At 39.0% G+C, this 23,010-nt stretch overlaps 1 protein-coding gene across 1 annotated transcript in view; it reads right to left on the reverse strand.

Annotated features, from left to right (window-relative positions):
- Positions 1 to 22,172, reverse strand: part of LOC104387280 (chromosome unknown open reading frame, human C4orf27) — a gene marked incomplete at its 3' end in the record, with an annotated part of 30,891 nt that extends 8,719 nt beyond the window's left edge. The window contains exons 1-2 of the mRNA XM_009996001.1: positions 22,060 to 22,172; positions 107 to 225 (exon numbers count right to left, since the gene is read on the reverse strand). Coding sequence (XP_009994303.1) covers positions 107 to 225; positions 22,060 to 22,172 — 232 coding nt within the window. The remainder of the gene's footprint in view (positions 1 to 106; positions 226 to 22,059) is intronic.
- Between the last annotated feature and the right edge of the window lie 838 nt (positions 22,173 to 23,010).

The raw sequence follows: 23,010 nt of genomic DNA on the forward strand, positions 1-23,010 counted from the left end.
CAGCTCCCGAGCCGGCCCGGCCCGGTGCCCAGAGCAGAGGGTGAGCGGTCGGGAGCGGCCCGGCCTCTGAGGGGAGAGGGGCGGGAGGAGAACGGGCGCGATTAACCCCTGATGGCCAAAGCGGCCGCGGCCGGAGCCGCGTGCTGGAGGTGGCACCGGGAGGCTCCCAGCCGTGTTCCCAGCGGTGGGACAGCTCGCCTCGGCACTGCCAGGCGCTTGCGAGGCCTGGGGAAACGAGTTTAAACCCTAGTGACACAGAAGTGCAAATTCAGGTAACACAAGTTGAAGTTGTGTATTGGTATGAGATAGGGGAAAAAAGCTTCCCTGAATCGAATGTGATCTTTCCCTTCAGAGTTAAACACAAAAGTGTTTAACGCAGTGATACTAGTTCTCGGTATACAGGGAAAATAAATAAATAAATAAATAAAATCACAACAGTCTAAGCCTCTGCTATAACATCTGGCCACTGCCAGCAATGTGAAATCACAACTTAATTTCTCTTCAAGGAAGGAATAAAGGCATCAATGTGGGACACATTTCGCAGTTACAGAAAGCACAGTTATATGCAATATTGGCTAAAGTATATTGCTGAAATACTTCACCTAGAAAAAGGCCTGGAAAACAAATACCACAGAAGGAGGCGGTGGGAAGCTGGTTATATATATAAGAAAGTGAAGGTTTATAAGTCAGGTTGCAGTGGTTTTAAGTATAATGTAGTAGTTAGCCACAAGAATTTTCTGATGTGCCGTATGTTCAGTGAAGATGCATATATGACATAAATCCAGTAGGGTTTTTTACCTTGCCATCTATTAAAGTTATAATAATCTATACCACAGTCAATACTCAACTTAAGTCTAGGACCAAGCTGCAGTGCATTTCAACCACATAAGACATTGACACCCAACTAACTGATGATTTTAAGTCTGTCTACCCCATTCACTATTCAAGAGTTTTATGCAGCATAACAGGACACTCAATTCTGACTAATAATCCTGTATGGGAAAACAAGTAGGTGCTTCACAGAAACCATGGGTTTATCTTGCTGATCCAGGACCGTCACTGTCAAACTCTCCTCCTTCAGCTGGAAAAATTGTTTAAATCAGTTTATGTATTAAATTGTTTGCTGATAAAGTCCTGCACACATAAGAAAGGAATATTAAATTTCAAAACCCAAACCTTGTTTAAGGGATTAATTATGCTTCATAACCTTAACTTCATAAGTTAAGCAGAAACGAGGTACAAAAGCTCACTAATGAACCACAAACCTAATTTTCCTCCCAAAGAGGATGAGGAGTACTGCCCTGAGGTTTCTTTGGGAAATGCTTTCTAATATTAATCTCTCTCCGTAACTTCTAGTACACAAAACTTTAACTGTAGTGGACGCTAGACAAAATGTCACCCAAAGGAGTGACATTTTCCTCAGGAGCTTGGTGGAAAGTATTGTAGGTTGCTTTAGAATAAAGGCATACCTTCCCCACTCCCATTATAAGTCCATTTTATACCCTAGCTTAGCTTACCCAAATTGCAGTCTCACAAAGCAAATTGGTTGAGTGACAACAAAGGCACTAATATTTCCCTTTTCAGTATGAAAGCTAAAAAACCCTCCAAATTCTGTCACTCATTGCTATTTCAGGATAAGCTTTTCCCCTGTTGCAAGGGAAACATGTCTTTGCAGATGTTTACCACGCCCTCCTGTTCACTGCTTTTAGTGAGAGAAACCCTTCACGTAATGATTTTCAGTTCCACAATTACAGTTTACTGAGCTGAATGCAAACTTGACATGGGAAGGATAGCCCAAGCATGCTTTCATCCTATCCCATCCGGCTTGGAATATAAAGCAGCAAGCTTGGTTCCATTAAGATCACGATGGTGGTTATGTTCAGAAGACTAACTTTGCATGGCTGGATAGATTATAAGGGATATTTTTGAGGTTGTATCTAGTCCCATGTGGTACCTGATATTTTCAGAACAGCATTTCTGATCTTAAATAGACACTTTAGTTTTGATAAACTATCTCTGTTATTATTCACTTAAGCCTATTCCCACCATTTCTTCTCTGGAGTGTGTGAAGTGCCACCATGCAAGCCCTTGAGAGAAAAACTGAGACATCAAATGATAATTCAGTTCACTATGGGAATTTTTTCTCTCTGTGAACAAATAGTAACTCCTTTTGTGTAGATCTACATCCAAATAATTTGTTGTAACTTGTCAAGTCCCAGGTTTAATAGCCATAAATAATTTGATATTGGTAGACATAGTATTATTCATTCAGTTAAGAACCTGTAAGGCTGTAGCATGGAAGACTTCTTACAAAGAAGGATAAGCAACCAAAATGCAGTTTACAATATACTATTTTCAAGCCCCTTCATTTGTACTTTTAAACATAGCCTCCTGTCCATACCACCAGACTTCTGAATCAGCATAAATGGCCATTATCTAACTAATCAACAAAGTACTTTTATCAAGCTTTAAAGCCATTTATGATTAGTCCTACTCTGTAGTGAGCTTATATATTTTAAGTCATAACTACATTTTGAGAAACTACAGGATTGTGATCTGTTGTCTTGAAGTCAAAAGTTTTCAGACCTGCTTTCTCAAAAGCTATGTTAGATGCTTGCTGTATAAACATTTAATTTGCCCTTTGAGGTCATAAAGACCTTGGTGTGTTTTATGAGAATTTTTCCTTTTCTGTGTCCACTTTCAAGATTATTGCTTAATGTCCTAAGTTACCAGAACATACTCCATGCTATGACAAATTTTCAGTTCTTCATTTCAGAGTTTTAGTATTATTGTGAAGAAAGCCTAGATGAATTAGCAGCTTAAGTGAAAGCTTTATCAGCTAGTAGATATTGAAAAGGAGAGATGACTTGCAGGGTTGTTGAAATCCTATTTATGTTTCCTTACTGCCATTCACTGGAGGAAAGTGGTGAGTGTAAATGAGTCAGAGTTATTGCTTTCCTCCTACCCCTTAAAAGGTTCAGATTTTCTCACCTGTGAAAAACATTAGAAATAAATTAAGCTGTGTTATCCAGATATTCTGTGCTGAGATGTTGCAGAAATTTATATTTATGGACAGAGTTCTTTGACAGACAATAGTCTAGTCTGCATTAGCGGTTAGATGAGGGGCAATTATATATGGTTCACAGTCTCTTTTTCTCTACCTTTCAGCATAAACTGTTACCTTTCAGTTGTGTAAGTCATGCATAGGTACTTTTTCAGGTAGTTTCAGGAGTACCTAAGCATCGAGGAATAGGTGTGTGCAGTCTCATCAGTCACCACAACATACCGGTTACTAGACTACGCAATATTCTAATTTCAAGGGTTGATTTTTGCCAAATAACGTTAATACTTCATTTTTCTTGCCACAAGAGGGAGCCATTTAAATTCTTGTCATTAAAAAAAATGGTGTTCGAAGAACAGAGACAAAAAAATGTCTTAGTACAGGACTGGCCACATTGATGTCCTTTTGTACCATTCAATATAACTCTTAAAAGCAGACATCTTGTTTCTAGACACCAGATAGTTTAATCTTATTCTAAGTAATTCCAGCGTATGTATCAAGTATGCTGGATTTTTGTGCATGTCAGCTGTCATGTTGAGGTTGCACAGAATGCAGTGTGGCACAAATACATTGAAATTATGCTATTTTAAAATAGTTTTAACACTGCTGTTGAAGTGAGGATCTGGTTATTAATGAGTTGCCAGCTGCCTTTTTAGATTAGATCTCAAATAATCCTTGGATCTCTGTTCCTTGGGTTATTAACTTGTGTAGCACAACTCTTGTGTTTTCAGGTTCAGAGGAGGACCATGTCCTCTCTTCCATCAAACTAAGAATGAGCAGAAATCGTGGACACATTTAATGTCAAGGACTAGATTCGCCTCCAGGAAGGCTGTGAGTGGGCAGTGCTGCAGCAAACTGCAAAGACACACAGTGTCTCTGCTGAGTCACCCCCTCACTGCTGCCTGTGCTGACAGGTTGTCCTAAATCCCTGACAGCTCCCCTCGCAGTTCTGCGAGTTAAGACTATATGCATCAGCATGAATGAAAGAGGAAAAGGCAGTGGGAGGGGGGGAGTGTAGAAGTTTGTGTCACTGGAAGAAAACTCACCAGGATACTGCAGGACATATATTTCCTAAGAAATCCGGGAGGTGTCAGGTTACTTTTTATTGTCAGTGTTAAAAATATAATATTGAAGACACACAGTAGTCTTCCATTGAAAGTCTTAAAGTTAGACATACGTTTTAGTACAGTGACTAATATTATTTTGGCATCAATTCAGTGAGCCTTGTGATAACTGCTTACGACAAGAACGTAAACTCACAGCTTTGTGCTCCTGTAATCCAGCATTTTTAACCACTCTTTACTGAGATATGGCAGCTAGCAGTAGACTATTATTTAAGATGGCAATAGTATTTTACCGAAAGCCAGTCTTTCAGCTCTGTTTTGAATATAGGGAAGACAGTCTGATCACATATATTAGTGCTTGAAACACTGATCCCTGCATCTGTGCTATTCTGTGTTTAAATTACTTTTTAGTTCTGTGTACAGAACTGCAGTTTATGTAAGGCCCTTTGCCATACCTACCAGTTAATTTTTGCAGATAGTCATAGACATAGTAAGCTGCCTCGTTTACTTGGAAGCACAGCTGTGTAAAGCAGCAGTAAGGCACAGTTCAGCTGAATGGATTAACCCAGGAAGTTCAGCCTCTTCCCATAGGAATCTATTTCTATAAAGAGCTCCCAATGTGAAGACCTATCAAAAAATATTTCCCTCAACAAAAGTAGAACCATTGAGTTAGAACCTCTAATCCAATTTTCGTTCTAGTAGGATGGTTTTCTGAGCCAGGCAATCTAGGTACAAGATTAGTTTTTTTCCAGTTATGTTGTTTTGTCACTTATGGGTAGGTATTGTGCTTCTCTTAACCTGTAGCTTTTCACTTATGTATAAAATACAGCTGAGGAAAATAAAACGTATAAGGTTGAACAGGTGCCACTGGAGGCAGCAGGTGAAGAACCACCCAGACTTGGTCCTATACGTAAAAAAACTTGCTGTTAGGCTACATTTTTTTAAAATGGCTTATTAGTAGAAAACCCTTTGTGAGGCCTCACATGTTTATTATGAAAAAAGAATCACTTGATAAACATTCTTACCATCAAGACAAACCCTGCATACATTGCTTCACCATTAGCAACTTCTTTCATGTTTACTTCTGTTTATACACACTACCTCCCAATATTCAGATCTGGAATCCTGTTTTTGTGGAACAGTTTAGCATACAGAGCAACTCACATTCTGCAGTCACCAGATGTTAGGGTGACAATCAGTGCAGATAATGAAGCTATATATTCACTAAGTGTTCACTGATTATAGCATTTCATCTAGTACATACACCTTGGCTTCCTCCCCCAACAGGTAACGGGGTGACGGGGTGTAAAATAGCGGCTCTAAGTCATTTCGGCTTAAGCTAGAGCGAGTCAGGAGGCAAGCAACTCAATATAATTCCTTCTGTCTTTTTTGTTCAGAGTCTAAAGCTAGGTGAATTGATCATGTTCCTGTTGTCTGGTCTTCATATACAGACATTTCCTGGATGTAGCTTGCTGGCAAGACACCTTTAGGAACAGGGTAAATCCATTAACATTCTGAGAGGCAGTTGTTTACTTTTTCAGATAAACCAAAATAGTAACTTGTGTAGTTGTTACTGCTGTGAGTCCCTAAATCTGAAGATTTAATATATGGCTTAGAGTGAATAATCCAATTCTATTTAGCAGCTTCTGTAAGAGATGTTTCTTCTTGCATTTTTCTGAGCACCCTGACAACCACAAAACATTAAAAGGAACTAAAGCTTCATTTAGCATAAATTTTAGAGGCAGTGCTAAAGTATAATATTGACTTTGGACTTGTGTTCATATTTAAGGTTCTTCCCTCGGCTCAAACGTGCTTGGATGTTTCCATTCCATGTGGCTTCTAGCTCAACAGTACCATTGACTTCTGCTGTAGATCTCTCCTAGCTAGTAACACAGAGCCTGGCACACTGTCACTGTGCCATTTCCAGCTAACAGCTTCAGTGCATAGAGCTTCACAGCATTAGCACAGTCTGTTCCCAAATAAGTTAGCTTTCTGTCTATAAGCATGACTAATTCATTCAGGTGCAGCAGTGTGCTTGACACAGCTCTACTGTTTCCAGTTCTAGGACCAGTCAAGTATGATGCTTACCTGGAGTTGCTATGCTGTGCCATTGCACAACAGAAGTAGCACTAACAATATGTCCAGCTCTGTTTTATGTGATCCCATTTCTACCTGTCTTGGTACTATAAGCTACCATAAACAAGTGCCAATGGAGGGAAATATGTTTAAACCCTTCCCCCCTAGATATAGCATATTCAAATACAGGGCAGGCTTACACCCAGTATCAGGAAACAGCCCTCTTCTCATCAGTATGGTGGTGGAAGACTGTTGAGCCTGACATTCATTTTTAGTGGGCACCTATCCACTAAGGCAAGTCTGGGGCTTGCCACCCCTTTCACATCAGAGCTGAATCTGTCTTTAGCATAGTGACTGAATTACTATAGACTCCACCGGGAAGCTGCAAATACAATATGACTAAGAGACCAGGCCTTCACACCGCAAGAAGAGACTAACACGCTTCCTTAACTTCAAGGAGAGAACATATTTCTTACATAACTTCCATTCTCTAGGGCCCACAACTCTTTGTGCAGATAAAAAAAACATATATTAGTAACTTAGCTGTAGTTTTAATATTGAAGTATAAACGTACAAACACCCACAGCTCTTAGGGATATTCACAGATATACCGAAACTGCAGTTCATCACCTACCCATAGTAATATGACAGCTTTTTAAGCCACCAACTTCATTACCAGCACAATACAAGCTTTAAACAATTTTTGTTCATAATATATTTGCAGAAAATCTACAGATGTGTCTTTTGTCTTGAAAGTTAGTGTGGAACCCTTACTAGGGATTCCAGAGTTAAGAAGTACCAGCCAGCCAAATGGGTTTAAAGAAGATACCCTCTCAAAAGAAAACCCCTCAATATTCCAAAACAAACAAGCAAAAAAAGCATTAAAAAGTCTCAAACCAACCCAAAAATAAACTATCCTAAACAAACACTATCACACGAAAAGCCAATATCATAGTCTCATCCAGATATTACACAAATACAAGTCTTTGCATGCAGAGAGATCAGTTTTCCAGCCTATCAACCAAATATCTTAAGTTGATAGATTCCACTTCTTGCAACAAACAGCAAAAGAATCTCCAAGTTGCCTTGGTGAAGAGTTGCATGGTTGCATCTCTACTTCTTATTCTGTATTTGCGGCAATAAAACTATTTGATAATTAGTCTTTTTTTATTTTTAAAAGATTATATAAGCATAAGAACACTATATACAAAAAAGCTTTGGTGCATAAGACATTTTTTTTTACTATTTAGAGCCAAGTTGCTGCAGTTTAGCTAGGTAACTTAGTTCTTATAACTCAGCTCCCTCACAGTTGTTTTTTTCCCCATACTTTATAGTGAATTTAGACTAACACTTAATCTCAACACAACCTCACTACTAGCACCTCTTTACCAATCAGCACTCCTTGCTTTCTCAGCAGTAAGATAAAAGTACCAGCTATTGTTAGACAAGCTCTTCAGTTCTCCTACTCTTAGAGCAAAAGAAAATAAAACCTCACATTAAGTTACTTAGCAGATTAAAAGAACAAACAGCTCTAAATGAAACTTCTTACCATTGCAGGGCAAAAAAATCCAAAGTACCACCAAACTCAGTGACTGTAAGAAAAGCAATATGACTTCTTATTAAGAAACTAAAACAAAGTTGCTATGGGTTGTTCTCTTAAGTAGGTGTGCTTTTAGCAAGGTGTCACCATTGGCTGATGGGTTGCAGGGTCTCAGCTGTACCTGCTACCTAGTCATTTAACCCCTGCATTTCTGGTTCCAGTTTTCAGCAGATGTAACTGGAAAAAAGGAGATTTATGGTTTTAGATTGTTTAGCAGGACATAGATTAAGGCATTTGCAGTGCCCACAAAATAACAGCATAACTCACCATAGCTGCTGTTTTCCTATATAACTTCCATACTTTTTCCTTACTTGATCCAGCATTTTTACTTATCCTTTCTCCTTTATATTGGCTGTCAGAAGAGTTAATAGGTGTAAAAACCCCTCTGAAGAAGAAAAGAAGGAAGCTGGGCAGGGACCTCAATAGTAAATGTAACATTGAAACATGATTGTTTTTCATTAGACTTTGATCACTGTGATGTGTGAATAGCTTAGTTCTGAAGTGTCGTACCTCCTATCAGAATTCAAAATGCTAAGATTGTTTTCTCCCTGTAGTATTTTGCTGAAAGACTTCCATGAACTTACTTCCCTGACCATCATCAAAACACTGCTGTGAGCACACAAGGAAGGGATGTCCTCTGAAATAGTGAACTATATAGCATAATTCATGCCTTAAATAGTTTCAAACCAGTAACTTCATAAGTTCATGGCAAAATGTGAACTGCAAAAAGTATGCGTAAGTATGTTGTGGACGTATGATAGAAAGTTGTTAAAGGTGTCATAAGACATCCCAGAAAGATGTGTTGAGTAGTGATACTTAATACTAGCATATTTTAAAATGCGATACTATATACTTTACTGCATGTGACTGACGTTAGCATCACTAACTGTTAATTATCTAAGAAAAAATGTAGTCACCTGTACTTTTTAGATTGTAGGAAGACCCGTTGTTCTGTTGTGTAGAGACTCTTGTGAATTTATCTGACCAGATAGCATTAAGCCATTGAATGAAATAGATTATGATTTTTGTCAAACACCATGGTTATATATAATTGTATAATAACAGCTCAGAAACCCCATAGAAAAGCATTTGCTGTGTCTTTTTAAATGAAAGATCAGTGGGGTTTTTTTTTGCTTTCAAAGAGGACTGGTTTCCTAAGAAGAGATTGCAGCTCAGTACTCTTAATACTATAGGGACTTTTTACTAGGACAGTATTTGCTGTTGTGCACCAAATTCTGATGAAAATATCAATTGGGCTGATAATCAAGAGTACAAAGGAGAGTGATGGGGCTGAGAACAATGCAGTGCATTATTTCCTAAGTAGGTCAATACTAAAGAGAACATAGAAATATAGACTTGCAGTTCAGGTGGGAGTTGGAAGTGGAGGGAAGTACCCACTTGAAACTAATCTACCTCATTAAAGTTTTTAGAAGATTTCCATTTTGTTGGCCTCACCTTGGTCCTGAGGGTGTGCTGGCTGCTAAGAGCTTTGTGGTAGCTGGTGTATCCCAGTCTGCATAGTGACTCTCAGAACAGCAAGAAAATTCAAGATCTGTGTAACAGGCACTTCATGGAAATGTTGCTATTTACATGAAGTTTGTTCTCAGTATTTCTTTGAATTGAACCTCATAGAGCAGGCAGGCACTCCTATGCAAAGCAAGATTTGTGCTTAGTCCTTTATGTAAGAGCTGACCCTCTGCTAAATGTGTAAAGAAATTATGTAAAATTGTACCTCTACTTTGTAACAAGCTATTGTTTAACTTTGCTGTTTTCTTCTCTCATATTCACCATTAATACATTAGCTTTGCTCTGTGCTTTTAGTAATATTTTTTTCCTCCTCTCCACTCCCAAAATGTATAACTTCAGAACATTTAGGTTGACTTTCTCTGTAAAACAGTTTTTAACTTTACTTCATTTCTGGGGGGTGGGCATGGAATTAAAAATCCAGGAGTCAACTAAGGCATAAAACATAATTTTAAGTAGGCAGAATTATTACATGCTTGTTATGGTATGTGGTACACTTGAAAACAGCTTTAAAGCACAAAAACGAACAGTTGTCTTCACCCTACCATTCACTGCACACTCATTGTATCAGCAACTATATGGATAGTATGCTATGGATAATCAAGTGGGTTTTGTATTGTGAAACAAAATCCAAAATGTCCACAAAACAGAGAGTTTTGCTGTGAGAGAAAGTAAGAATTTAAATAATTAAACCCATATTTTTTTTCTTCAGAATAGGCAAGGTGGTTTAACCACATGGCTGCTAGTGGCCATAGGAGGCAAACAGTTAAATTTTTATAGATCTGAGAGAGCATTAACCTCTTACAATTTCAGCTTTTTAAAAGCAAATTAAATACTATGATATGACAGCATTTCTGACTAATAATAGTACTTATCAGCAATTCTTAATCTATTATCATAAGATTAATTAGTGTCATAATTTTATTATTCATTAATTAAGTAAGCAATTTGTCGCTAATTGCTAACTCCTTGCATTTCTCAGAAGTCCTTCCCCAGGCTAATTATTCTTTCTGCCTTTATTACAGTGCCTCTTAATGGGATTCTGCACGGCTGTTGAATGAGTCCACATGCTTTTTTGAAAAAGTGATATGGTATCTGGCACTTCTTACATGCATGTAGTCAGTGCAAGTAATCTAAACTCCATGTGATTTGCTTATTTTCTCTCTTCTATTTGGTCCTTACAGGAGCTTTGGATTTCATTGAACTGTTCCACAAGTAAAAAGTGGTTTGCACTTTGTGGTAGCCTTAACCTAGTGGAGAATACATGTGGCTAAAGAAGCTGTGAATGCCTTGTGAGTATTCTGTCAGAGTAGATAGAATAAGATGGAAAGTGAAAATTCATTGCATCTAGCTTTGAACTAAAATGTGTCCTACCACTTTAAATGAATAGGTTTACTTGGGGTCCATTGTGAGCAAAGAAAGTTGTCATGAGAACACTGATGGGATAATTACTATCCAGGCAGGGCAAGGAACTGTAATCAGGTGGCCATTTATTCTGGAAGACTTGGGCTTTTGTCTGGTAAAGGAGCATGCAATTGGTTGATTAAAGGAAAGCTGCTCTAGTAGGATCCAATAATGCAATACAAACATTTTTTCCTAGTCTATCACAGACAATTACTGCATGACAGTTTGATTTAATCACTGGTAAAAATATTCTAAAGCTGTTTAGAGGAGCCTAAAAGTAGAAGCTAAAGAAGGTTTTGATCTGGAAGATAGTTTTGTTCCAAGTTCTCCTCCCTTCAACATTGTCTATGCTCTGACTGTAATTATCACAATCGTGTTCTTTCCTGTTAGCTTGGGTATCTCTTTTAGACTGCATTACACAGTGAACACATAACCAAAGTGCCAGTTATAGCACTTGAGATAAAGAATATGTGTAATTGCTCTTGTTTAATTTGAGTAATTCACAGTGTAAGTGCAAAGGGGCTAAAATAATAATGCATTTGTAGTTGGAAATGTTTAAAAAAGTACTTCAAGTACTTGTGTGAAAAAGATGATTGGAAAGCTTATCGAATCTTCCAAATGATACTGTTCTGGTCATCCAGGAATCCAGAATTCAAGCTGTACGTGTGTCCTTGGTGTAGTTGTTGTAGCAGTTTCCTCAATTCATCACACTTTTATGTAGTTACCACAACAGAAAGATGGTGGGAAGCAAAAAGAAATGGCAAGATTGTTTGCTAACTTGTTACTAGGACTCTGAATCTCTCCTGGGTCAGGGCTTGCCTTTTAAAGGTGCATAAGATAACCATTCAGAACTGTCCATTTATTTACACTGGTACCATGTTGGAGATAGCTGTATATTATATTTCTTCACTTGTAGGGTGGTTACAAATAAAGTTGCAATTCAAAGTGGCTCCTTATGGGTTTCAAAATTGTCATGAAAGCAATCTGTTCACACAGTACTGTTATACATCAAGGCTGGATCACATCCTTGTTTAACCAAGCTGATAGCCTTTTATGAGGACATAATCAGGTGGATAGATGATGGTAGAGCAGTGGATATGGTTTATCTTGATTTCAATAAAACATTCAACAGCATCCCACAGCATCCTCGCAGCTAAACTGAGGAAGTGTGATCTGGGTGATGGGCTGGTGAGTGGATCGTGAACTGGTTGAAGCAAAGAAGTCAGAGAGTTGTGCTCAGTGGGACAGAGTCTAGTTGGAGGCCTGTATCTAGTGGAGTCCCTCAGGGGTTGGTACTGGGACCAGTACTATTCAATATATTCATCAATGGGTGAGGGAAGAGAGGGGACTGTCAGCAAGTTTGCTGATGACACAGGACTGGGAGGAGTGGCTGACACACCAGAAGGCTGTGCTGCTATTCAGCAAGACCTGGACAGGCTGGAGAGTTGAGTGGGGAGGAACTTAATGAAATCCAACAAGGGCAAGTGTAAAGTCTTGCATCTGAGAAAGAACAACCCTATGTACCAGTACAGGTTGGGGGTTGACCTGCTGGAGAGCAGTGTAGGAGAAAGGGACCTGGGAGTCCTGGTGGACAGAAGGGCGACCATAAGCTAGCAATGTGCCCTTGTGGCCAGGAAGACAAATGACATCCTGGGGTATTTTAGGGGGGGAGGGGTGTGATTAGTAGGTCAAGAGAGACTCTCCCCCTCTATTCTGCCTTGGTGAGACCACATCTGGAATGCTGTGTCCAGCTCTGGGCTCCTCAGTTCAAGAAGGACAGGGAACTGCTTGAAAGAGTCCAGCGCAGAACCACAAAGATGATTAAGGGAGTGGAACATCTCCCTTATGAGGAAAGGCTGAGGGAGCTGGGTCTCTTTAGCTTGGAGAAGAGGAGACTGAGGGGTGACCTTGTTCATATTTACAAATATGTAAAGGGTGAGTGTCAAGAGGGCAGAGCCAGGCTCTTCTCAGTGATCTCCAATGGTGTAAGCAGGAGCACAGGAGGTTCCACGTAAACATAAGGAAAAACTTCTTTACTGTGAGAGTGACAGAGCCCTGGAACAGGCTGCCCAGAGAGGTTGTGGAGTCTCCTTCGCTGGAGACATTCAAAACCTGCCTGGATGTGTTCTTGTGTGAGCTACTCCAGGAGATCCTGCTCTGGCAGGGGGTTTGGACTAGGTGGTCTTTCGAGGTCCCTTCCAACCCCTAACATTCTGTGATTCTGTAATATTAGTGAAAAAATGTGCAAAGAGAAAATACTGGAGTGGAGGATCATTTTTGCACAGATGCTGAGGAAGTGTGAGGAAAGGGTCTGCGTTTGCTCCCCTACATAACTTTTTATGCAGAAGGAAACCAATCCATGGAACAGCCTGTATGAAGGTTGGGTGTAAAGTAAATCTACAGCCACAAACTCAGCCACATTGTCTGTCTTTTGAGAGCAGAGGCCTTTGTATGGGAAGTGTTTGTCTCTCTGAACAGCAGAGATAGTCTAAGTGGGTGTTTAAAGTATCTCTAAGACCCCTATGTATTTACAGAATTAAAAGGAAGTTTAAGACTTGATTTCACCTACAGATGGATTGGATTCCTGCTGTATGATCTTTAACTCAGGTTCAATATAGAATCTGTTTTGTGCTATCCTTATTCAAATATGTGCCCCTTGGAGGACTAAACAGAGTTTGTGTGGTGATATCTTATTACTCTTATCAGAGCTTTCAAATAGCAGTTCAGTACAGTGTTGAGTCCAGAATATGAAAGGATTGAGTGCTAGAATGGATGGTTGTGACAGATAAAAAGCTTGTTTAAACAGTGTTCTGTTATCTGAATGAACTAAAAGCTGGTATGTATGCTACATAAATTGTTGCAGCAGCCCAGCCGTGAGGTAAACGTCCCCCAGGACAGATCCAGCTAGTGAATGATTTTAACTGCAGCGTAATTCGCTAATGTGAGGTGGATAGCAGTTCACAAGAATATAGTGACTGAAACATTACTGTGGAATCCCGTACTGCTATTTCTACTACAAATTCTGTGCTGCCTTGTGTATCTGAAGGAAACTCTGTCCTTTTGGAAAGTTGTTCTGTCTGTATTCACTTCTGTATTTTTCACCTTCAAACATTTCTGGGAAAATATTATGAATATCCTTACTTTTTGTTTTCCAAAAAAGCACCATGTGCAAAGGTGACCTGAGACAATTTTATATGTGAGAAATTAAAAACGAATTCTTTTTTTCTTAGTGTTGGGACAGAATGAAAAACATATAATTTGCATGTACATCTTAAACAATTCAGTTTAGGTTGTGACAGTTCTGGATAAACCAGGTCAAGACAATTTGGGTGATAAGAAAGAACTGCTATAAATGTTTTTCACACTGGTGAGTCATAGTGTCTTTCAGTTTATTTCAATAAGTCAGTTGCTCTCTTATGGAGATCAGGATTTTATATTACATATGTTATCTTTACAGTATTTTCAACAAAAAATCATGATGGACACAGAATGCAATAAGAAAAATTCTAAGTGGTGATTGTCCATTTATCCAAAAAGTTTCTGTACTTGTGTTTTCTATCAGTGTTGGTAGAGGGAATCCTTTTTGTTAACCTGTGCCTGCAAATTCACATGGATCTCTGCTGGCATATCGTAACTAAATAGCATTTGAATAAATCAGAATTTTATTTGGGGTTAGGCAACAGTTTTAAACTCTCTGCCTAAGTTTCTGATGAACATTACTCCAGAAAGAGATGTGCTGTTGTCTTACGGAGTTAGATACAGGAATGATAAAGCTTTGCAAGAGTATTTTGCAGGAGTCCATGCTGGAGGCACTTGTCTCAAGGATTGAAAAAGTTTCCCTCATGTTTTTTAAACTTCCTATCACTAGAATAGGGAAGGTAGCTACAGAAAGCTGTGACTTTGTTCAGTCTAGAAATATAATCTGCTGTCATATTTGAAATACTATATTGATCTCACACAGGGTAGCTTATACTAAACTACATTCATACTACTAGATCAGCTTTGGGTTATGAAGTACAGATGAAAGATTCTACCATTTTCAATATGCAGAAAAAAGCATTGTCAAAATTTTTTTCTTTCTGCAGTAGTAACATAAGGGTGACCCCTGAATTAGATATTGACAATGGAATTTGCTAGCAATGTAGCTATAGGCTTTGACATGTTGGTATCTGAGGCATGACTATTCTTAAGATTTAGTCAAGGTCTAGGACATTGATGAATATTCATAACATACTAAGCTAAATACTTGCCCAAAAGTAGAATATTGGAAGGAAATAGATGCTTCTTTTGCATCTTGTACTATTCTGTGCTTGTTCTTGCTGCTTCCGAATTATAGAAATAAATGTTGAATCCAGTCCCAGTAAAAATCATCTTGCTTGGCTGTCTTGTATGCTAGTAGTCAAATCCTCTTTTGGTGGACTGCAGTTGATGGACTGTTGCAAGACACACGGTGCATAGCAGTTGAAAAATAAAACTTATGTAAGATTAAAGAGTGTGATGAAAATAGGTGTTCTTACAATAACAGTAAAAATTGCACTTTTAAATTAACTTCATAGGATCTAGAGCTTCTTATCTTCCTCTTTTCTATTTGATCCCTTTTGTACTTTATTACCTTTACAGTGTCAAGTTCTGTATGACAGTTAATGTTCCTCTCTGTCTGCAAACCAGATTCTGTGGCTACCAGCATGTGAAATAAATTATTTGATTGGTCTGAATGCCTTTGGATCCCTAATCTGAATGACTTTTACCCACTGATATTTGGTAATCTGAAGGTAGCCTATGAAATTTTATGCTTCTGAATCTGTCAATAACATACTGTTGCCACTCTATCACCATTCCCTTCTGCTAAGCTGGCTCACAGTATAATTGGCATTTCATAGGTCCTTAGGAGTTTCCACCTGAATCTCTGATCTCAGCAACTCTGTGTGTGTCAATCAGTTGCTCTTTTTAGACTCACAGAATTAGATGCTGTTACAAACCCATCACTTCTAGATATTTGGTTTGTTGGTGTATTTGGGAAGTAATACTTTTCGGTCTTCTGAGTTTATAATCTTTTTACTGTAACAAAACTGTTAGCGTTCCTTTTCTAAAGCAATCTGAAAACAGTAATGAGGAAGTGCCTCGATTCATTTTCACAACACATCAATATATTTTTTTAGCATTACCTATACCTGTGCATTTGCTCTAGCCAGAGAAAAAATATGTATTTCATACATGTATGCAATAATGTATGTGAAAATAATTATATATTTCTGAGTGAGAGGTGCCAGTATAGTAATCCAAGATATTGCAATATGACCTATCATAAGCACTGATTCTCCGTACTTTCCCATTATTAGGAAATGCTCTGTAAGTCAGAAGGCCAGTTTAAATACATCTGGGTTTCTGGTGTGAGGAAAGAGAGGGGAGTATACTGCAACTCCTTTTCAGATCATGAGCTTAAATGTCTTCCTCTTCGAAAACAATACACACATAAGGAGTAATGCATATGCTGATGTGAAACCAGGCAGAAATGAGCAGTACTAACGTAGACTCTCAAGGAATCAGGAATAGTATTCCAGAGAATTTGAACACAAATATGTTTGGTCTAAAATAACCACTTTCCCTCCTCCAGTGATGTGCTGAGCTTCAAAGTAGATGAATGCAGTTTCTTTTGTCTTGTTTATAATATACAAAGTAATATGCTGATAGGACAACATTTGGCTTTGTGATGGATGTTTACGTATAATTTGTCTGGTTTTCCTTCTCGTAAGTATTAATTTGCAGCATTATAGGATTTTTTAGCTCCTTGGAATCACATTTTCTTCTAGGCAATGGTTGATTTTGTAGCTTTCTAGATGAGCAAATGCCTTACATTTAAAGAATTTAATCTTTGTTAAGCGTATTTTGTTTTTTTCTGATTTTCAATACGAAAAGTTTTAATATGTATGTGTTGCTTTGTTATGTTTATAAACTTTTAACCTGCTTCCTGATCATTTTGCATTTATATAATAGTAGAAGACTCCTGCTTATTTCAGAATTCTGAAGGCTTTCCAGTTAACAGAAAAAGATGAATACTGGAAAATGAACAATTAAATGCCAAGCTTTTTTGCAAAAAGAATAGTTTCAAAAATTTTGTCCCAACTTTCACAAGTTGGAAATAATACTGATAGAATTTAACTGTTGTTTTATACATACATGTATGTCTCACACATCAGCCTTCCTATATGGTTGGATATATATATATTACCTGTAGACATAATGTGTGTCATGTTCTTCATGGTTAGCTTTCTGTGTTTGTTCTTTGTGACATGTATATTACTTTACTGAAATGCTGAAAAACTTCCAGAGCTTCGAAGAGCTGATATTTTCTTCCCATGGGCTGCAGTTCTTCACAAACATTGTCAGCATGTGTCCCCCACAGGGTCACAAGTTCTGGCGGTAAACCTGCTCTGTTATAGGCTCCTCTTCCTACTGGTCCCCAGGTCCTGCCACGAGCCTGCTCCAGCAAGGGCTTCCCATGGGATCACAGCCTTCTTTGGCCATCCCCCTGCTCCAGTGCGGCGTCCTCCACAGGTTGCCGGTGGATATCTGCTCCACCATGGACCTCCATGGGCTGCTGTGGGACAGCTTCCCTCACCATGGTCTGTGGAGAATAGCCATGGGAAAAGAAAAAGGGCCTTCTCTATCTGTAAAGAAGTAAATAAAACAATATGAGACCAGCTAAGGGCCAGGGCTTGCTGTGAGCAGCACTGTGAATGTTGACAGAAGTCAGAACACTGTTTATCGTGTGTTTGATGTGTGATTTGCTACATCCTGGGAACCAAAGGTCTGTGTATGTGCCAAGGAGTGGATGTGAGTGCTGTTTACATTCTCTGTACCCTGATTGCTTATTCTCAGTTCCCACTGTAAAAGTATATAAGGGAGCATTTTTTCTCATAATAAACGATTCCATTGCTTCTCACCCTGGAGTCCAAGTCTTAAGTGCTGCAATGGTCCTCACCATAGGCTGCAGGGAAATCTCTCCTTCAGCAACTGGAGCACCTCTTCCCCCTCCTTCTTCACTGACTTGTGTGTCTGCAGACTTGTTCCCCTCACATATTCTCATTTGTCTCTCCTGTTTCCTGCTGTTCGACTAGTTTTTTTCCCTTCTTAACTATGTTACCACAAGGGCACTACCACTTTCACTGATGGCTCTGTGTTGGTCAACAGAGGGTCCTTCTTGGAGCTGTCTGGCATTGGCTCTGTTGGACGTGGGAGAAGCTCCTAGCAGCTTCTCACAGAAGCCACTCCTGTAGCCCCTTGCTGCCAAAACCTTGCCACGCAAACCAAATACAGATGTGCTGTCATAACTGACTTAATTTTCTTTTTCCTGAGGTAAGTGGGCCAGTCTCTTTAAGTCTTACCTCAGAAGATAGGGCATCTCTCTGTTTCCTTTATTGGAAGACATCTCTGCACCTGATCCAGTTTGACTGTGTAGTTTTTTAGCATAGATAATTGGAAGTGCAGACTGAATTAATGCTGCAACATCAGAAATGCTTTATACAATGTCATTTATCCTTTTCTTTGCTGGAAATTATTTTCCTGGTGCATCACAGGATTTCAGTTGCCTTTTTCAGAGCTGTATCAAACGCATGTTTTGGGTCTCCTGTGATGGCCATCCTTTTCCTGTGTTGCTTCTAGTTGTCTACATTTCATAGCAGCCTTCAAGTGCACAACGGTTATTTGCAGTATTAATATTTAATCCAGTTTCTATTGCTTCCGTCCTCAAGGTCATACAGCTATTTGAGTAAGATATTCTGGTCCTCAGCCAAACTGTTACTGGTTCCCAGTTTTTAACATCAGTAAACTTTAATTAGTACATGTATTTTTTTATGTCCGGGTCATCAATGAGAATATTAAGAAAAAACTAATCCTAAAATGGATCCTTGAAGACCTCCTTTAAGAATTGCCCCTCTTTTAAGTAGTTCCACTTTGAGTACAGATCACTGTGTTCCATTTTGCCTGTTTTTTACCTGCCTTGCATTTCTTGAGCTCATTTCCTCCATCATGTCTATCCAATATTCCACGCAGAGCAAGTCAGTGCCTGAAAGTAATTGCATTCCTTTGGTGATGTGTGCTTATCTTTTCAATACCTTTCTGAATCCCAGATGTAATATTTTCCTTTTCCCTTGGTTTTATTTAAAGTAATGTAAGATTCTTATGGAAAAGGAACTGGCATAATCTTCTTTCTGTAGGGACTAGGGAAGTACCTAATAGATCCTTTTCTCTCTATGTGTCTTTGTCAGAGTGAGCATATGTACAGCGAAATATGAGGGCAGACTTCCCTCTTAGAATTGTTGGTATGTTACCTGGGCTGCAAGCTATTAGCAGCCCAAGTTGTGTGTCTGTGCAGTTGCCTTCATCACCATCAGATTCACATAACTTCTATGTCTTGTTTTCTCAACACCATTATTTAGGAAAATCATTCTACTTGCGTGGCATTGAATTATCCAAAATAGGGAATTTTCTCTCTTGCACTGTACTCTTTCCAAATACTTATGGAGGATCACCTAGAGTCTTCAAATATATATATGTTTTTTTAATAGGGCTGTAGTGTAAGAAATATTTTGATGTTTTGAAGTTTCCCTCCACATAATACGGCACTGTCTACAAGTGAAGGTGCCAGCCGTGGTTTTCCTGATCTCAGGAGATTGTTCATAATTAGATATTAATGTAGTTTTGTGGTTTTTTCCTCATTTGACAGGACAACTAGTATAAGGTAGTACTCTGACATAGTGGTAGACAGCAATTCAGTGGTGTGTCTGTTCTTACCATAGGTATCAGTCTTTCACTTGACTTATTTTTGTATATCGTACATTAATTACTCTGTTCCCATTCTGTGTGGAGCAATTTTTTCTTTAATCAGATGGTGCTTTCGGAGTCTTATCACCATGTCTGTCCTTCAAAAGGTGAAATATTTACATTTGACAAAAAACTACTGGGAAGATATTTTCTGTCTGATCTGTATTCAGTAGCAGATCTCTGCTTTTCAAATGGAGATTGAGAGAGGATCCTATGGACTATTGCAAACCTACATACGTTGCTGTTAGCAGTAGGAGCTAGCACTATTCAGTAACTCATTTGGATTCCAAAATATAAGATTAATGGGAAGTTTGTGTTTGTGAGATATTTTATTGATCAGCTGTCAGAACCAGCCAGACCACCATCATGGATCCTGTAAGAACTTTTCCCCTATTGGAGAAAACCCCCTATTCTAAAATAGAGGCATTGCAATGTCCATTCACTTGCAACATTTCTCTTTTTTTCTGTCTTGTATAACCAATCTTATTCAAGAGCTTTCTTTTACATTCTAATTATTCAACACCAAAGAGACACTTATTTCAGACAAGGTCTTTAAAGGCTACTGATAATGCATATAACTTTTTTCAGCACCAAGATTTGAAATAAAATTCAGATAGATTAGAAACAAAGTTTATGTTTTTACCAGGGAGTGCAGTTAGCCACTAGAGCAGCTTCTAGCTGATCTATGGTCATTAAGATGTCAAAGACTTACTGTGTTTTTGTTTGTTTCCTTGTGTTTAATACAAGCCATATGGCAATGAACAATACTTTGAGTATCCAAGAATGGGAATTCTTATTAACAAAAGCTTTATAGTAGCATGTGTGAAAGAGGGCTTTTGTTATGTTTGTAGGGTTAATTTATATGGGGCAATGTTTGAACTCAGTGAATCCATCTGTCTAATATTTTAACGAAACCTTGAGCCAGATGCCAGTGTCATAAGAGTTGCCTGTTTTATCTGTTGATTTTCAGTAAAATATTGATGAATGAAAAACTGAGAAACTGACTCTAATAAAGGGGGAATTACAGTGATCATCATTGTTTTAAACAGGATCAAAATTTTATGGAGCATTTATATGTTTAGCAACTGAAGTAGTGAGATATAAATATACACATGTAACAGGGGCAGTTACTGTGAAACCTGCAGTTCTGTCATATGTAGGGGGTCATAATGCTTTGTAATACTTAGGAAAAAAAAATAAACAACCCCCCCAAAAACCTTTTGCAAAACAGGAATTGCATGTCAGCTTCCTTCCTAATTAATGATAGTTGCAAAATTGGGCCCAAATTTGTCTTTGCTAAACAAATACTAAATTGATGCTGATCACTCTGTATATTGTTTCCCAGTGTTGTCATCACTATTCTTAGCCTTTTGACCAGAGTGTCCATGACACAGCTATGCCTACACCTTTGCCCATGGGCCCAGGAGCCTGATTTCAGCTCAGCCTAGGGCCTTCAGTCCCTGCATGAGCTATGTCAGAGGACTGCTGGTCTCCAGCTCAGCCACAGCACTGTCCTGCCTGTCCATGGGCCCTGTTGATTGAGACCCTAACCTGAAGACTGATTTCCTGGTTTGACCTCAGCCCTGCCTCATCACCATGAATTTTCCTGATGATCTGGACACTTGACTGAGCCTAGCTGTTATCTCTGGGTCTGTCCTACCATGTTCACCTAGCCTGGTACTGTGGGGCTGGATGCTGGCTGGCAAGATGCCTGGCCTGCTGGCTCACCATCATGCTCAACTCCCACGTTCCCACCCCTTAGGGAACAGCCAGTTCTCACTGTACACTGCTATAGTTGTTTACTGAAAGAGTTATAAAAGCTTAAATCCAGCCCCTGTTACAGTTGACAAAGGGATATTGCCTATGGATGTTTGGCTTATGGGTTGAGTTAGTCCCTGAAATTTTAAAAAGAAATCTGAGGCAGAGTCAGCCTTAGTTTGATTCTGGTTACTGAAATGGTTATATTTAATGTTTACATGCATGAGCCAGCGGTTAAGGAATTGCTACAGAGCTGTATTTGGTCATGTGCAGTCCTTAAAGCTTTACTGCAGTCAGACCCTTGAATGCACCTGTGGTTGGAAAACATTTTAATTTCTGTGGCTTTTGGACATACTGAATTTTTAGGTGTTCTGCACAACATTCATATCCCTCCCCCCCCACTCCTTATTATGTGTATAACATTTTTGTCTTTGAACTATTGCATCTAGCAGTACATGACTCATGGCCCATTACAGCTCAGTAATATGTCACTTTTGCACAATGAGCCTGCCTTGCACATCTTTGGTGCAATATTTATTATTCAGCTCTTGCTGGTGTCAATGGAAATATTCCCATTTGGCTGCCAGGACATTTGGAGCAGGTCTGAATTTGTCTTTAGCGTGCCTGATTAGTGAGCAAAAAAAAAGCATATTTGTAGACTGAGTAACTGTCTCTTTTAAAATTTAATGTAGTCACTACTGGTGACAAAACTGGAAGTTTCAGCATACTCTGGTTTCAAGTCTACCTACCGAGGGCCTCTGAAGAGCTCATAGGTTTTCACAGGGGCTAACAACCACTTGAACCTCATCTGCTTCTTCCTGAGCAGGAAGTCTGTAGTGGACACCCACGGTATGTCACCCATGATGGTCTGCCCACTGATTCTAACCTGTAACATGAGCTGTCTCATGTACATCCTTAGGAGCTGCTCTGTGTCTTCCCACTACTCTCTCTCATAAAGGGCAAATCCCTCTCCTTGCTTTCCCAGTCTCTCCTTTACTGGAGAGCCTCCTTTCTTTCTGAGTTTTGCTTTAACCCTCATTAATTGCACTTAATTCTTGTTGTCTGTACTTTTGCCTACTTTGAGCTCCTCTGTCTATTTACACATTCCTCTCTAGGCCCACCTTTACTTCTCCCCATCTTCCTTGTCCCCATTCTTACTTGTCTGCCTGTATATCTTCCTCTGTCCTCTCTTCCTCTGTCACCACTTTGACTTGGGTATCTTCACATCAGTAGCTGTCTGGGGCAGTGGAAGGTCCACACCTCAACAGATGTGCTTTGATGCCATTCCCTCAGTCCCTAAGAAGTTGTACTTTTTCCTCTGTTGTCTTTCATTGCTCTCAAGGCTTACCTTTTTGTAAGGTAATCCTCGTGAAACAAAACCTGTTTTCTTACAGTCTCAGAGCATTGTTATTTTTTAAGTTGCTAAGTAAAATTGTGAAGAGACTGATGCTTTATTAAGAAAAATTAGGATGTATACCAGTCAGGATAATCTGTGATGTGCTAGTATGAATGGGATCTAAAACAAAGCTAGGCTCTGGGCTTGGTTTTCATGGAGTTCTGTTTCTTCTTGATGTATTTATGCCTGACCACCATATATACTCTCGAAGAAACTACATGTGCAATTTGTCTTGTGCAATGTGATGAAAATACACCTTTTTTTAAAGCCACCAAGGTAATTTCACATGACAGCACTGACCCGT

Source organism: Chaetura pelagica, unplaced genomic scaffold (assembly GCF_000747805.2).
Source record: "Chaetura pelagica isolate M959 unplaced genomic scaffold, ChaPel_1.0 scaffold142, whole genome shotgun sequence".
Classification (NCBI taxonomy): Eukaryota; Metazoa; Chordata; class Aves; order Apodiformes; family Apodidae; genus Chaetura; species Chaetura pelagica.